This window comes from Coffea arabica, chromosome 7e (genome assembly GCF_036785885.1).
Source record: "Coffea arabica cultivar ET-39 chromosome 7e, Coffea Arabica ET-39 HiFi, whole genome shotgun sequence".
In the NCBI taxonomy this organism is placed as follows: domain Eukaryota; kingdom Viridiplantae; phylum Streptophyta; class Magnoliopsida; order Gentianales; family Rubiaceae; genus Coffea; species Coffea arabica.
Window position 1 is genome coordinate 13,722,726 of NC_092323.1, and position 16,451 is coordinate 13,739,176.

The window sequence follows — 16,451 nt, forward strand, 5'->3', positions numbered from 1 at the left end:
AAGGGCCCAAAATATTTGTCTTAGTGAAATTTTTAAAATCTCGAGTGGTGTTAGTGCAAGTGTCAGAAACCTCGAGGGAGATTTGTGGATTTATTCCTTTTGATACTTGTGGTCAATACATTCTTTAAAAAATTATAGCTGCCTCTCTTAGTGATGTGAAAAGACTATAATAAACTTCACAAATTGTACAAATTTTAAAATGAAAATGAGTTTAAAAGAAAAAAAGAGAAAATTTTTGTTAATATTTCTTTATTCTAAAATTCTAAGGTCATCTATCTAATACATTATGCTTCATTAGCAATTTTTCTAACTAGATTTATTAATCAATTTACAAAAAGTCAACCAACCAATTAGGAAGGTATTTGCTAAAATAAGTATTTTAAAAATTACTTAACTGAAGAAAATATCAAAAGTACCAAACAAAAATAATGTTTTCAAAACATGGCTTAAAATTTTTTTTTTTGCAAAAAACTAACTTGAAATTTTCACCTAACCGATAATGATGATAGTCAACTTTTTAATATTTAATTTGTTTTACATAGTAGAGAGGGTAATATTGGATATTCATTGAAGTTTTTTTCTTACGTCATCAATTGTTATCAAGATATATTTTTTAGGGGAGGTTTTCATAAATTTTCAAACCTTAAGGAGGTGGCTGCAATTGAAATTTTCCCTAAAGAAAATTAATCAAGCACAGTATTTTATCCTAAATAATCAATGCGTTGAAACGCGCGCCAAAGTACTAACGACCTCGGTCTCCACCCAATCATAACCCGACACCTGTCCAGTCAGTCCTACCACGTCAGCCAAAACCTTTGCGTATAAACTACCCCTTCTGTCTTCATCTCTGCCCCTCCGATCTTCACACCCAAAAACACACACTAGCGGTGCCTCTTCAGCTGAAGATGATGGCATCAAGAACCCAAAATCCCGGCATTCAAGCGCCTGAAAATGATCAAGAAAACCAACAAAATCCAGTCACCACGCTGGCCACCACTCCGTGGCGGCGAATTGAGCGGCTATCGTTGCATCTAAACCCCTTCTCATCCAACCATTATGATCTATCGCACCAGCAGATGAAGATGTTAATTTGCGCGGCAAGAGCAAAGAAGATTGAGGTAAAAGTGGTGGAGCTGTCGAGTTTCATGAGAGGAAAGCATAGGGATATACAGGAGCAAGTATTTGACTACTTCAAGTCAAGGCCTGAGCTGCAAACCCCACTCGAGATATCAAAAGATGAGCACAGGGAGCTTTGCATGAGGCAGCTTGTTGGGCTTGTCAGAGAAGCTAATATTAGACCCTTTAAATATGTGGTTGAAGATCCAGCTAAATATTTCGCTATTGCTGAAGCTGTTGGTAGTGTTGACATGTCCCTTGCGATCAAGATGGGCGTGCAGTACAGGTAAATGGATGATTTAATTGATTGGTATTCAGTTATTCTGCACATTTATTAATTTTGTTTTTGTGTTTGAATTGGAGATATGGATTTAGATTTGTAGTTAGTTATCCTTGGGAATGACCCTTTTGAAATTATGGCAAGAATGTTTGTAAATGTTTCCTTTCCTGATTTCTAAGTATTTGTGTGGAGTAGCAAGGGTGATAACACAATAGGAGTGTATATGTATGGACTGAAAATAATGGAATTATCTGGTAGTACAAGAGGGAAAGAACGCGATGAATGAGGGAACTTTGGTTAGAATGTGAAATAGTCTCTGACTAGTCCTACTTGGATAATTTGAACTGGTAACAAGTTAACATGAGTTAGATTGATTATGTCATTGCAGTGGATTAGGTGAAATAAGATTTATCATCATATCTAATTTTGGGATTTGGATGATGGGTGCACGTCTTATAACATGGACAGGGCAAGCCTTTGTGTGATATTTCTAGAAAAGGGATTGCAGAGGACAATATACACAACCTAGTTTGTGATTAAACAGAACTGTTATGTTCTGCAGTATGCCAATGTATGTCTCTGGATGTAATTGGGCTGAGAATGTTTAATTGAGTTGAGGTAATGCATATATGGAGTATAATATATTTGACTATCAGTTTTGCCTTTAATTTGATGACTGCATTTCTTGCTGTCTTTTCCTTCTCTTCCCCCCTTTAGAGCACTAGGTTGAACAATGATCAATTGTACCAGAGATGGGGTGAGTTAACTAGCTTTTGATTTTTTGTCTTTCTATCTACATTCTACAATAAGGTATTGGACTAGCCTCTTAGTTCTATTGGAGAATTCTGGCCAATAACTAAAGGATAGGGTTTAGTCAAATTAGGACTGCAGGGTGTACATATAAGTTCAGCTATGGTTGTGAAAATTGTGCAAGTACCTGATCTGTTGCAGTCCTGAATACTAGCTGATTGATTTAATATTTGGTTCTGAATTAATTAATGTTGAATAGAATCTTTACATTGTCACATCAGTGGATAGATGATGTGTATTAGAGATCTAGACTTATAGCATTTTCACTGGAAATTAAACTTGATGGAAATTGAAAAAACTTCCAGCTAATTGCGTCAGTTGCTTCTGCCTTTATTTCTTTCTGCTTGTATTATTGATATTTCCTGTCTGCCTTTGTTGCTTTCTTCTTGTATTATCGATATTTTTCCTGTCTGCTTGGCTTGCTTCTTGCTTCAAACCAATATGAACATCTTGGCCTTTTAAGCAGTTTTTTTCACTCAAACAATGTTACAAAAGCCAATGCTTTTTATGTAATTTGCAGTCTCTGGGGTGGGTCTATTCTCAACTTGGGAACTAAAAAGCATAGGGATAAATACTTTGATGGTATAGACAACATGGAGTACCCTGGGTGTTTTGCAATGACAGAGCTTCACCATGGTATGCTCTTCCACCTGATCAATACTACTATAGCATTGTTACTTGTAATTTTTTTTTAAAGCACGTTCCAACCAATTTGTTTTGAATGATGAGGTTATGATTGCTGTATTTTCTGTTAATATTTAAGCAGACATCAATCCCGTTTCATTTTCCCTTCTGTAGTGCAAGTGCAACTGCATGCTACAGAATTTCTAAAACAGTATCGTTTGATCATGTTGTTCTCTTACATAAATACTAGGTTTCACAAGTTTGTTTAACTTATGCAAAGAAGATGCACTTTCCTGTTTTGGGAAGCCAATTGAAAGAAAGTTGTTATGCTGATATTTCTTTCCAGGATTAATTTTTTAAGTAGTACTCTAATTGGTCATAATCCATATTCCAACTGCTTCAGTTTTAATTACCTTTTCTCAAATAATTTGTCAGAGTGCTTTTTTTTCTGATCCTCTCTCATTCGGTTATTTTGAAAAGGATCAAATGTTCAAGGCCTTCAGACTGTTGCAACATTTGATCCACTAACAGATGAATTCATTATCAACACACCAAATGATGGAGCTATCAAGTGGTGGATTGGGAATGCTGCAGTCCATGGAAAGTTTGCCTCAGTTTTTGCCAAGCTGATGTTACCAACTCATGATACAAAAGGTACTTCTGATATGGGTGTTCATGCCTTTATTGTTCCAATTAGGGATCTCCGGACCCATAAGCCGCTGCCTGGGGTTGAAATACATGATTGTGGCCATAAAGTTGGCCTCAATGGAGTAGATAATGGAGCACTAAGATTCTGTTCAGTGAGGATTCCACGAGATAATCTTCTTAATCGTTTTGGAGATGTCTCACGGGATGGGAAATACACCAGCAGCCTGCCTAGTATCAGTAAAAGATTTGGAGCTACATTAGGGGAACTTGTAGGAGGAAGAGTCGTCCTTGCATATTCTTCAAGCGGTGTCCTTAAGATTGCTGCCACAATTGCTATAAGGTATTCTCTACTGCGCCAGCAGTTTGGTCCTCCCAAGCAACCTGAGATTACTATACTTGATTACCAGTCTCATCAGCACAAGCTAATGCCAATGCTGGCTTCAACTTATGCATTCCATTTTGCCACACTTCACTTGGTGGATAAATATTGTGAAATGAAGAAGACACATGATGAAGAGTCGGTTGGGGATGTCCATGCACTCTCTGCTGGACTCAAGGCCTATGTTACCTCTTATACTGCAAAGTCGTTGAACATATGTAGAGAAGCTTGTGGAGGCCATGGTTATGCTGCCGTAAATAGGTTTGGTAGCTTGAGAAATGATCATGATATATTCCAGACATTTGAAGGGGATAACACCGTTCTTCTTCAGCAGGTTTTATCTGGATCTCAATCTATTTTTATAATGCTCTCTTGTGATATATGCACTCTGATTCTCATGGACACTGAGACATCTATATGCTTATAAGGACCTTCTGCATTGTAGTAGATTAAATCATGACTCTTTGAGGAATCTTGCTGCAATAGTTGGTTGGAGGGCGGGCTTTAGTAAGTTGAGGTGCTAAATTGTGTTGAAACATGACATTCTTAAGTCTCACTCTCACAGTTCATCACATCCGCTTGAAAGATGGTCAGGCCTGTGCTAGTAGATCATATTATGCAGGATTAGGTGGTACAGTGTTTTTTATTTGAGGCTTTTAAATTACTCCTACCTTATATATCCACCCCTTCTTGTTTATAGATGGTGAAGCACATCTCAGTGGATTGGTAGGTAACTTGTTCTGCTAATTTGTTGCTTTTTGATGACTAAGATTCTGCTTTTTCCTCAGCAAAATTTATGATTGAACTATCCTGAAAGACTCCTCTTAGATGGTGATTAATATCTAGTGGAATTGTTTATTCAAATTTATAATGTAATTCAGGTGGCGATTGACTTATTGAAGCAGTATCAACAGAAGTTCCGGGGGGGATCACTTGCCGTCACATGGAACTATTTGAAAGAGTCCATGAACACTTATCTTTCTCAGCCTAACCCAGTAACTTCCAGATGGGAAGGTGAAGACCATCTGCGGGATCCAAAATTCCAGTTGGATGCCTTCAGAGTGAGTTTGATTATCTGATGTAAAACAGGAAATGGATAGAATGCCTATACCTTGTAGTTGATGTAACATTTTTTGTGCAGTATCGTACATCTCGATTGCTTCAAAGTGTTGCTGCCCGACTTCAGAAACACTCCAAAACTCTTGGAGGGTTTGGTGCTTGGAATAGATGTTTGAATCACCTTTTGACGCTTGCTGAGTCCCATATTGAATCTGTCATTCTTGAAAGATTCATTGAAGCAGTGCGAAGGTACCTATATTTCTAGCCCTCAGTTCTTCCCTTTTCCTCTTAATAATTGAGTTTGACTCTGGCTGCTTTTTGCTTCAGCTGTCCTGATGAAGGTTCCCGAAGTGCTCTGAAGCTTGTTTGTGATCTTTACGCTTTAGATAGAATTTGGAATGATATAGGGACTTATCGCAATGTGGACTATGTGGCCCCAAACAAAGCTAAGGTATTAAAGCTGATTCAGATGATAACCATGATTAAGAAAATTACGTGCTTTCACGATGATTATTTGTCCATCAGAGAAGAATTCATATCTATCAAGCTATCTTTTCAGAGACCCTGTTCTAGTGTCTTTGTATGTTACTCATTCTGACTGATGTCACATAATGACATTTGTACTGTCCAGAATCCGCTGCAGTTCCTGATTTGATAGTACTTATACTCATGTTTATAGGATGCCATATTTGTGCAGGCCATTCACAAGTTGACAGAGTACCTGAGTTTCCAAGTTAGGAATATTGCAAGGGAACTTGTTGACGCCTTTGATCTTCCAGATTATGTCATCAGGGCTCCGATTGGATTGCAGACTGCAGGCGAAGCTTATTCACAGTATACTCAACATGTTGGCTTCTAGTTCCAGAGAGAAAGCTGGGTCCTTTTTACTTTCCCCTGTTCTTGATCTGCACTGGAAAGGAAGAAGTCGGAGTTATAGTTTTGTTGTTACTTCGAGGAATAAAAATATGAACAGTGGTTACCGCTATATTTCCTCATCTTACTTTCTCAAAATTTCGAATTTCGTAAAGATAGCAGATTGATACTTCAGCAGAAATGCTGATCCTTTGATAGATAATTGTAACTTGCGTATACAAAGAATATCTAAACGTGAATCTCCTATACAAGAAATATTCTTGATGTCACCAATTTGAAAGGATCTGCTGTCTCTGAAAGTGTTTGTTCTTTTGAAGGAAATCCAGATGCGACAGCTTCTGATCTATTTAATTTGGCTCTCTGGACAAGAGAAACTTGATGACTTCATTTAGGTTCCCATAGACAATTTAATCTTATCAGATGACGCGTTTGCCAGCACATGACTGATTATGAATGAGATGAAATAATTTACAATACCATCAACAGCAAGTATTAGTCTCATTTGATTCCTCCACTTTTTCTTCTGTATAACTGAGGAAGCCAAATAAAGATGAAATGCCATTTTGACGGTGTGCCATGTTGGGGTTCATATGTCACTTCAGTAAACTTTCTATCAAATGCAAACTACATACGACATGAACACTGTTGGTTCAACTGCTTCTCTTTTGGGATATTGTTGTTACAACGCAGTTATGCTGATCAAGGCTCCTTAATTGCCACCACCTAGTTGCCAAACACCAGAAACCTTTGCCCTGGTATCGTAGCTTATGCATCCAGCTGAATGCAAGCAGACCAAGATTTAAGTCCACAAACTAATCACCAAGAAAGAAATCAGAACAGGAAAACATTTAGATAAGAACAAAAATACAAGGATCTGCACAATGCCTTGAAACACAAGTCCCCTTTTACCCATCCAGTTAAGCTATGTAAAAGATAAGAATTCCATCCTCCTGTTCATTAGAGTTCCTATTCTCACCAAGCTGTTGGTTACAATCAAACACAAAATATACCTCATATGGTATGTGACCTTGGTGGTGGTCTGTAATTGTAATATGCATTTATAGCTGTCAAACTTTTCTGCTTAACATCTTCGTACATTTTCTGTGAAGCCTCAGAAAACTTGGTTAGACTGTCCAATACCTTTGCCAAACTTGTTTGTAAGCTATTCAAATTTGCAGACCTGTCATCAATTTTCTCTTCATTGTTGCACTCCAATTCTCCATTATTGCCAGCTTCGGGCGTGTTTTCTTTCTTGGGTGGTTCATCAGCTTGATGTCCAATTGACTGGCGAAGATCAGATAAAAAGACTCTGATTGCATCACTAAGTTCTTGTGATGGCAAACATTTGATGCCGGCAGACAACTCACGACAGAGAGCGAATATTGGTGGTGGTAAAACTGGACGAGGAGAAAATACTCTTCTGCCCTTGTATCGTTCTTGAGGCTGCAAGATGCAGTTCTGTAGCCAACTGTTTAGAGCTTCTACATATGATGTGAGACTGTTGATCCAATCAGCAAAACTCAAGCCAAAACATTCTACTTCATGCAGCAGCTGCAACATGATATCCTTGTGCGCATCTCCTTGGGCAGTCCCTCCCGAGGTCTTTGAATGGTATGCTAACGAGATGGTTATATACTGTGAATAATGACACTCAAGCATCCATTTCCACATCCAGATTAATCTGCTAGGGAACACCAATGACAAAATTCAAACTATGAGAGTCCTAAACCAACTAAATTTAGTTCCAGTCTTCAAAAAACTGGAGAGCTGGTACTCGTGATTTATGTACCAACCGAAAGGATCTTGAAAACCACCAAAGTACAAACTTTATACATTTAAAAGCAAAGGTAATGCAGAAGGAATCTCACCCTTGAATAAGTTCCAAAAGTTGGGGCAACAATTCATCATCCCTCAGTCTCTCAATCCGCTTTGAGATTGAATCAACAGCATGAAGGGCAACTGAAATTCGTGAATGCAAATGTTTTACCACAGCTCTGGTTTTGTCAATTACTTGGGCACTAAGATCCTTTGCAGATTGGTGCCTGAGCTGGTTGCACTTTCGGTCATACTCCTTCTGGATAGATTCACTGGCCTACAAAGGTAAATTGAAAAAGAAGTGAGGTTCAAAACACATATATAGGACAGAATGCTCCAATTTGAAAATGAAATCTAAGAATCTATGTTGCAATCTGCTGCTAATATCATTCATCCAAAGCAAAAACTTTGTTGAAATTCAGATGTTATACCACATGCAAGTGAATCCATCCTTCGCATAATACCATAGGACACTTAAAATCATTTTCACATAGTGAAATTACTCCATACCAACCTGCAGTCATGTTTAAACCCAATTGAATTAGATTAGTTTACTCAAATCTCTGATCATAGGGTGATCCACTGGTTAAACTGACAGATCATCTTGTTCAAAAGAGTGTCACATGATCTTTAAATTAGTTAAATGTAGGGTAAATCAATTATCAGATGTTTGATAGTGTAAATAAGAAATTAACTAAGAAGAAATAATTATTGGTTATTGGTGGAATTTCAAAATGTTTGATTTGTGCAATAGAAGAAGACAGAAGAGTCTTGGATGATGCTTTAGGATATAGCACTGAGTTTTATATGCTGAACCTGCAAAAATTGAATGTTAATCTCTATAAGAGAAATGACACTCCAAATAAAACAGATCGAGTATATATTGTTGCCCAATTAAATTTAAAATATTATTCGCTGACCCTAAAAGTTAGAGGAAGAACCTCAGCGATTTGTCAAATATTAATCAACCATATAATGCTCTGGCTTCAGTTCATAGTGACTATACTAATTTTTCTTTTAAACGAGAAATGTTTTTGGTTCAATTAGTTTATATTGACACTGCACTTTCGCGATCCTGAAAATGAGGAAAAGAACACACTAGAAAAAACTTTACAGATATGTATGTATGTATGTATGTATGCATGCATGCATGAAGAACCAAAGACACCCAAACATCCAAAGAACATCTGAGGACTACATTTCTGTTGTTTAGTCAATAAAATTTGCATATAACTGTACTTCTCAGAGGTGTCTCAATCTTCGATTATACCATCATGGAAAAATAATGGTACGACACTCCATTGACATCAAAGGACAAGCCCCATTCTCCAAAATGCTATCAGTGTCTAAACGCTATTAATCTCTTACTTAAGGGAGGCTGAAGAGAAAGGGACAACTTTAGGCTTTGGCAGGGAATAATTTTGATAATTCAACAATTAAGGGAATGGGAAAGCAACACCTAATGATGAACAAACAGAAAAGTCCATTAAAGTTGACTGTACTATCTTTTGAGTTTGTGCTTTTCTTTTGTCACTATTATTTTGCTTTTTCCCACACCTGCTGCCTTCTATCTGAAGATTTCATCCTAGATAAGTTGCTTAGATGTACCACCAAAAGAAGTTAGAAGAACGTATGTACATACCTTCATATTTTGATGCAAATGACATATCAAAGGAAAACTGATATAATATGAATTAAAAGATCAAAGTACAAGTTATATGAATAGTTGAAGATGCAGGAGCTTTAAGCATCAAAGAAGTTCGCAAGGAAAATAAGGGAATTAACTTAATTAGAGCCAAAGAAGTGTAGCAAAAGACAGAAAACAATGTATGCTCATCTACACCAATTTTCATTCTGAATCAGCAAGCGCAATATGCCATTTAAAGCCATGTCATGCAACAGACTTTGAACTTCAGTACACGAACCAACTTGGTAACCTAACGAGTCTATAAAACAAGAATTATCATTAACTTGTTGACAGGGAAAAACCTTGAGAACTTACAGGATTTAACATAACAAGAGAATTTTTCAACAGAGACGGACAAAAGCAACACAAAAGATGTACCTTGACTTCATCATATAACTTCCTCTCCCATGCATAGAGTCTATCCAAGGTAGAAGAATGACTTCCAGCAGCCATGCAGAACTCCTCCATGAAGTCACTACTACTACCGTCATTGTCATCTTTAGTAAGAGGAGTTCTTGAAGAAGAGGACCTTGAAGATGTTGTCCGCTTCCATGTAATAACCTTTGTTGCGTGCTGCTCTGGATCTGCTCAAGTATAAGAAGTTTTTTAAAAAAAATAAAAAGAGCATGGTCAATCACACATGTTTGTGAAGAAACATTCTCCTTTGTCATCATTACCTTAAAATCTACAAACTTGAACTCATCGATGAAGAAAAGCTCCAACACTGTTGCAATTTATATAAATCTAAGGAATTCTTGCTGAACTAGATACCAAACCTTAGTTTATCATATCTCCAAGTCCAAAGGAACAATCACATTGCCAGAATGGCTGGGGATGGAGCACAGATAAACAAACAGTATGCATTCAAGAATCTATACTTAAAAGTGATGACGACCAATCTCAAACAACACACGACCTTATTTAATTAGAACCTCCTCAATGTCTAAACTTTGCTAAGTGGAAAATTACAAATGAAATTCCATAACATCATTGATATTAACAATGTTTTGTTAGAAAAAAGAAAAAGTAAATAAAACTCACCATCAGATACGTTTGCATTTTTTCCTTGGCAGCAAGCTGTTTTGAAAGAAGCCAAATAAACTGCAACTGGTGCTTTTCCTACAAGAATGATATAAGCTCAGCATTTGCAACCAGAAAATTTGCCATAAGAAGAGGCACATGCAATAATCCAAATGTTACATTACTAAAAAGTAGTTAATAAGCAAGTCAATATCACCAACAAATAGTTACCTTTAGCTTCAGCATATCCAACTTGGATTTTATTTGCCTCAAGCATCCTAGAAATTCCTTTCCCTGATTCAGATGCTTTGGAAAACCAGTGCTCAATGTCTTTTATACTAGGCAGAAAATCTTTAGCCCTGTGAGTAATGAACTCTGAAGGATCCTCTCTGTCAGTGCACATGTCCTTCCCCACTGCAGACTTATCTCTCCTGGAGATTGACTGCTCAGAACCTGTTTTGCCCACTGATGTTCCAACAGAGCCATTCCTTTTTGGTTCTATGTTCATATCCTTAACTTCACTATCAACTACTGGCTGAGGACCACTTTGAGTCCTTTGAGGTATAGATGAGTTCCCATTGTACACAACCAACTTGCTATTGCTCTGCACCTTTGATTTTGGTGTCACGAACACTTCATCCATTTCATTGTTGCTATTAAAACCCGCATGTTTTTCCCCAACAACGCCATGCATTTTCACATCATCGAAATCCAGAGGCACATTGTTATCCCCAACAAATCTAAAGCTCTCAGAATCATCAATTGGATAAAAAAAGTCCCAAGAAGATCCTGATTCAGGAGGTGGAGGTGGAGGTGGAGGCGGTGGTGGTGGAGGCGTCACGTACTCATCATCACCCACATACATATTCCTTGGTAAATTTGGAATCATCCTAACAGTCACAGCACTAGTCCCACCTGACATCATATAACTCATCCTAGCATTGGGTGGTGAAAGGGGGCTCCCATTAAGCACTGGAGAACCTGAAACACCCCCAATGTGAGATGGCGAGGGCGACAGATACGAAGAATGTGAAGGGGTTTTTTCCAGTTCAGTGGCTGAAGTAGGTATAGAGGACTCTATAAGTGCTTCAGCCTCAGCATATCTCCTAAGAGCATTCCCAATATTTCTTAATGATTCAACATAAGCAACATGAGCAGCTGCTAAAGCATATCTTGATTCAATAGCTCGTTTGATAAATCTTGTCCTTTCTTTGCATAGTCTTAAAGCTTCACTCCTCCCCTCTTTTGAGCTTGTTACACCCATCTCTCTTTTACCATCAAATCAAGCATACCACTTTATCAAAGAAACCAACATTTTTGGCTTTTCTTCAGCATAATCATAGCACATTTCTCTCAGAGCCTATAAACCAATCCTATTTCAGTAACTAATGACATTTCATTCATATAAACAAACTCCACTTGCCAACCAAAATTTCACAAAACAAATTAGAACCCAGAAAAGGAAATGAGCTAAGAACCAAGAAATCAAACCTCTGCAGTACCTTCTTGCACTCAAATTTTGGCCTCAAACTTCAGAAGAGCAAATGCAGCACAAAACAAAGCAACCCTTTTGAGAAGCCTGGAGGCTGGAGCAGCATGTCTTCCAAGAAACCAAAATCCACTTAAAAAAGCCTTTCTTTTGATAAATAAGAAAAAGCCCACTTGAAAATGACTCCAAAGTTCTGAGCTTTTTGGTTTTGTGAAAGTAACATTCCAGTTTCACACTGAAAAAAGGACCCCAAACTCTCGGTTATTTCATGAAAGAATCAAAAGACTTGAGACTGAGAAAATGTTCTTTTTAAGCAATAAAAATGAAAGCTGAACAGACTAGGAAATAAAAGGAGTAGATGATGGGTTCAATCTGCATAATCAATCCATCCACGAATTTCAGTTTCAACCTTTTTTATGGTCTGAGAACAGAGGAGTTTGTTGTGTAACAGAGAGGTGATGTGAGCAAGAAATGCAGAAACTATGAGACAAAAAAGGAGCAAAAGTGAGAGAAAGGAATATGGCACAGTAGATACACACACTACGGCGGCATTGCCTTGATATCTGTGCAAATGCTAATCTACATTGATTTATTATTGATTCATTCACTCATTCCCGTTTAATTACTTGCCGAACTAGCCAAAGTTAAATCAAATGACAAAAATGTGTAGAATCTAGTCTGGAACTCTGCCATGGAATGTACATACAGTACATCTATATATATATATATATATATATATATATATATAAACTTCATTAGTATCACGAATTTTTTCTTTTTAATACTCCAGGAAAAGTTTTTAGTATCATTGATTGGATATACATTTTTTGAGTTTTGTGTTTAGACGATTTTAGTATAACAATTTTATCCAAATCTGTTTTTTTTTTTCAGCCTGTCCCAAGTCAATTAGATCAGCCAAACATATGCGTCATTTAGAAGCCAGAAGTGAGAAGAGGAGATTGGAATCCATAATTTTTAAGTTATAGAGCTTTACCTACCTTGGATAAGAAATTATTTGAAATATTATTTAGAATAAATAATGTGGCATTTATTTGTAACGTAATATATGTAAGATAAAAAGATAAAAAAGTGTGTTGAAAATTATATTTGTGATGCAAACAAAAGAAAAATATTTGTTTTTTTTTCCTAAACTTCCAAAGAAGGAGACATAAAGAGAGAAAATTCTTTCTTGCTTTGCTTACGCAACCGTTTTGTCCCTTCCATCTTAATTCCCTTGCCTTAGCAACTTATAAATTGGCGTAACTCGTGTAAGATGCAATATTTCATGGCCAAAGATCCATTTTCTTTATTTCACGGGTCCATTTGATTGCATTTTTTTTGGGAAATTTTCGAACTTTTGTACCAAAAAAAAACATTGTATTAACTTTTTGAAATATAACGTGTGTAACCAATAAAAGATGGTTCAGCAATGTGTTAAATAGGAGATATTCTTCAAAAGTACAAGAAAATCTTTTATCTCTTAAAAGTTTTCTCGGCCAGAAATTTCCATTTAGATAGTTCTTGCTTGGGTAAATTCAAGTCATTTGGATTACTATTTTTAGGAGTTTTTGAAAAAAATATACTGTAATAATTTGATAAATATGAGATAAAAAAATAATTAAAAATTATACTTACGAAAAACATAATTTTTTTTTTGTTTGTAAAATATCACAATCCAAACAAAGTTGGCGATGAGCCAAGGCCGTTCGAGTTTAGTCCCATGCAGCATCACTGCATGGTACTCTATCAATATCAGTATGTAGTAGTAAATTTGTCAGCTTTGGCAGTTGTGCAGCGTTGGAGCTTTTGTTGGAAAATGTGCGCCTTGGTCTTTCCAATAGACCCTCCAAGGCTCCCATAAATCAGGCCTCCTTTGGTCCACTCTTTTGATTTTTTGGATCCCATTTTGTTTTAGTATTATTATTGGCTAAAAAAAAAAAAGTTTTATGTGATAAATTTAATATATAGAAAAACTCTTTGTAGTTTTAAAACGTACAAAATGATACCTTATACTTTGAACAAAATTATAAAGATTACGGAATTCGTTAAACTTAACAGGAACAGACGAAATAACAAAAATATCCTAATATAATTAAGTAAAAGACAGTTCAACAAAATCATTTGTTTTCATTCTATAGAGAGAGAGAGTTGGGAGTTAAGGAGTATAATAGATATATTTGTAAATGTTTTCATTAATTTTAACAGATTCCGTCACCTTTATAATTTATTTCGAAATATAATGTATCATTTTATACATTTTGAAACTATGTGAGGTTTTCTGTATATTAAATTTAATACAATGGACTTTTTTGTTTTTTACCCATTATTATTTGATGGAGAAAAACCAGGGTCATGGCCTTTGGCTTTTGTCTGTGGGTATTGCTGTTGCTGTTGCTTTTTTGCTGGCTGCAATTTGTATTTTGTAGTGGAGGTCATGTAGGTGAGGAGACAACCCCTTCGTTTTCTCTTTCTTCTTCTTCTAATTTTTTACAATTATGTTTAAATTTCTTTTTCTACATCCTGCGTTTCTATTGCTGCATATAAATTTTGATAATAATTTGTTGAAAACTTTTATTTTATGGATAAATATATATAATTTCTTACAAAATATATTTAATTTCATAAGTTATTATTATAAATTAAAATAAATATATTTTATTATAAAATCTAAGTATTTTCTATTTATATGAGCCATTCTTATTATTTAAATGTTATGATATATCAAATGTTGTTAAACAAAAGAATAAAATATTTTTATCAAAGATGAACCGCGCTTAGTTTCTTAAAATAACATATGATAATCTAATACTTTACATAATGAAATAATTATATATAGATTAAGCCTTAAAAAATTCTTAATAAGAATAACCAAGAAAAAAAAAACAATATGTATAGTAAATATGTATCTCTATTTTTTAATCTTAATAAGAAAGTTTTGATAAATATATAACTTAATTTAATTATCTTTGATAAAGATAGACTACTTTTAATTTTTGCTAATGATTTAGGATAATTAAATATTTTTATAAGAAAACAACGCTAAATATTTAGTCATAAAAAGAAATATTCAGCATATTATTGTCAAAAATTATATATCATTAAAAAATTCGAAGGAGTAACAAGATCCAAACATAATAAAGAAAAGAAGAAGAAAAGGAAGAAAAATGAAAAGGCTTATAAGACAACTTTTCACAATGAGGGATATAATTATATTGTTTGCTGGTAACATACATATGATTAACAGTCATAAGAAGGCAACTTGTAGATTGGTGAATATAGAAAGTGATTTGCTATTGATGCCTAATTATAGGGAACAATTACGGATGACAATTGGGGCGGGTGCTTGCGGGAGGCTAATGGGACGGGGCAGGAGAGAAATTTTTCCCCGTGTGAAAACAGGGCAGAGGACAGGGGTCCGTCACCTGTTAACAAAAATTAATATATATGTATATAATTATATATAATATTTAATGTAATAAGTTACAAACTTATAATAATAATAATATTAGTTATATGTATTATATAATATATATTAGTATATGTAATATAATTGATATTATCAATTATACTAATAATTATACATGTCTACTAATGAAAATTGTTAATTAGTTATACTAAATTTACTAGTACATTTATACTAAATTCCTAATTACACTTAACACAATAACATTTTTTCTCAAAAAAATAATGACTTAGTGATTATACTTGTGTCAAAAGTGAAAACTTGACTATTTTAGTTGTATTTGTTTATCTTGTTGGATTGCATTCAAATAACTTTTGCTTGATTATTTTTATGGGTTTTAATTGTAAAATTACAATGAATAATAACTTGGTGATGTGTTAATACTTCTGTATTTGATTATTTGCTAAAATTTGATTATAGTGAAATTATATGACAAATTTTTATTAACCTCGCTATGAAAGATGGGGTGGGGTGGAAGGAGCGTGGAGCAGGATGAGAGCGGGGAATTAGTGGGCAACAGGGCGGGGGAATTCCTAGGAACAATATGTAATTTAGCCTTTAAATAACATAAGATAATGACACCACTTCACTTGTTATTCCCTTTTTTTTCCTCTCACTGTCCTAGTATCGCGTAAACCAGCATCTCAATATTTCACCTTGCACTTAGCGGTTAGCAAAAGCCTTTGGTCTGGTGGTTGCTATCAAGCACCGAAGTCTTGGTAGTATTGGATTCAATCCTTGTTTCTTACTAAATTGCCACTATATATGGCTGCCTTCAGTGACTTTCTCCTAGGGAGATACACACGTGTGAAAAAGAGTTCATCTACACTAACTACTTAAAAAAAAACACAATAAGTATGTTTGGATAGTCAAATAATGGTAAAAAATTATTTGTTTGCATCACAAACATAATTTCCAACATATCTTTTTATCTTTTCAATCATTTTTTTATCTCACATATATCATATCATAAAAATGTTACAGTAATTATTCCAAATAATATTTTAAATAATCTCCCGTCCAAAAATATGTTTAAATGATATACGAACATGAAACTTTTAAAAATCAAGAGGTGGGCCATCTTCTTCTGTTTTGTAACTATCTATTAGTTGTATGTATGTCGCTTAAAGTACGATTTTTCATATAAAAAAATTAAGGCAGACTTTGGGTACTCGATAAGAAGTCTTT

The 16,451-nt window shown here is 35.2% G+C and overlaps 2 protein-coding genes across 3 annotated transcripts; one reads left to right on the forward strand and one right to left on the reverse strand.

The window, feature by feature from the left end:
• Positions 1 to 827: 827 nt before the first annotated feature.
• On the forward strand, positions 828 to 6,072 carry LOC113701563 (acyl-coenzyme A oxidase 2, peroxisomal-like). The gene is made up of 7 exons (XM_027222284.2): positions 828 to 1,402; positions 2,727 to 2,842; positions 3,311 to 4,191; positions 4,739 to 4,918; positions 4,999 to 5,165; positions 5,244 to 5,367; positions 5,614 to 6,072. The coding sequence occupies exons 1-7, from the start codon at positions 906 to 908 to the stop codon at positions 5,773 to 5,775; spliced, it is 2,127 nt and encodes a 708-aa protein (XP_027078085.1). The 5' UTR covers positions 828 to 905; the 3' UTR covers positions 5,776 to 6,072.
• A 544-nt stretch (positions 6,073 to 6,616) lies between these two features.
• Positions 6,617 to 12,356, reverse strand: LOC113701562 (protein ROLLING AND ERECT LEAF 2). Of its 2 annotated transcripts, none has more exons than XM_027222283.2 (6): positions 11,814 to 12,356; positions 10,543 to 11,671; positions 10,333 to 10,410; positions 9,670 to 9,875; positions 7,658 to 7,881; positions 6,617 to 7,470 (listed from the first exon to the last, which is right to left on the reverse strand). In XM_027222283.2, the coding sequence occupies exons 2-6, from the start codon at positions 11,573 to 11,575 to the stop codon at positions 6,801 to 6,803; spliced, it is 2,211 nt and encodes a 736-aa protein (XP_027078084.1). In that variant the 5' UTR covers positions 11,576 to 11,671; positions 11,814 to 12,356; the 3' UTR covers positions 6,617 to 6,800. The 2 variants fall into 2 exon arrangements, with proteins under 2 accessions (XP_027078084.1, XP_027078082.1); XM_027222281.2 differs by having other exon boundaries at positions 11,803 to 12,356.
• Positions 12,357 to 16,451: the final 4,095 nt, after the last annotated feature.

What these genes read in the sequence shown, in the direction of transcription:
- LOC113701563 (XM_027222284.2), top strand. Translation starts at nt 906, where the DNA reads ATGATGGCATCAAGAACCCAAAATCCCGGCATTCAAGCGCCTGAAAAT. An exon ending in TCCAGTTGGATGCCTTCAGA is followed by an intron (nt 4,919 to 4,998) that starts GTGAGTTTGATT and finishes TTTTTTGTGCAG; the next exon opens with TATCGTACATCTCGATTGCT. An exon ending in TGGCCCCAAACAAAGCTAAG is followed by an intron (nt 5,368 to 5,613) that starts GTATTAAAGCTG and finishes ATATTTGTGCAG; the next exon opens with GCCATTCACAAGTTGACAGA.
- LOC113701562 (XM_027222283.2), bottom strand. Translation starts at nt 11,575, where the DNA reads ATGGGTGTAACAAGCTCAAAAGAGGGGAGGAGTGAAGCTTTAAGACTA. An exon ending in TGGATATGCTGAAGCTAAAG is followed by an intron (nt 10,411 to 10,542) that starts GTAACTATTTGT and finishes TCATTCTTGTAG; the next exon opens with GAAAAGCACCAGTTGCAGTT. An exon ending in AGTTATATGATGAAGTCAAG is followed by an intron (nt 7,882 to 9,669) that starts GTACATCTTTTG and finishes TTACCTTTGTAG; the next exon opens with GCCAGTGAATCTATCCAGAA.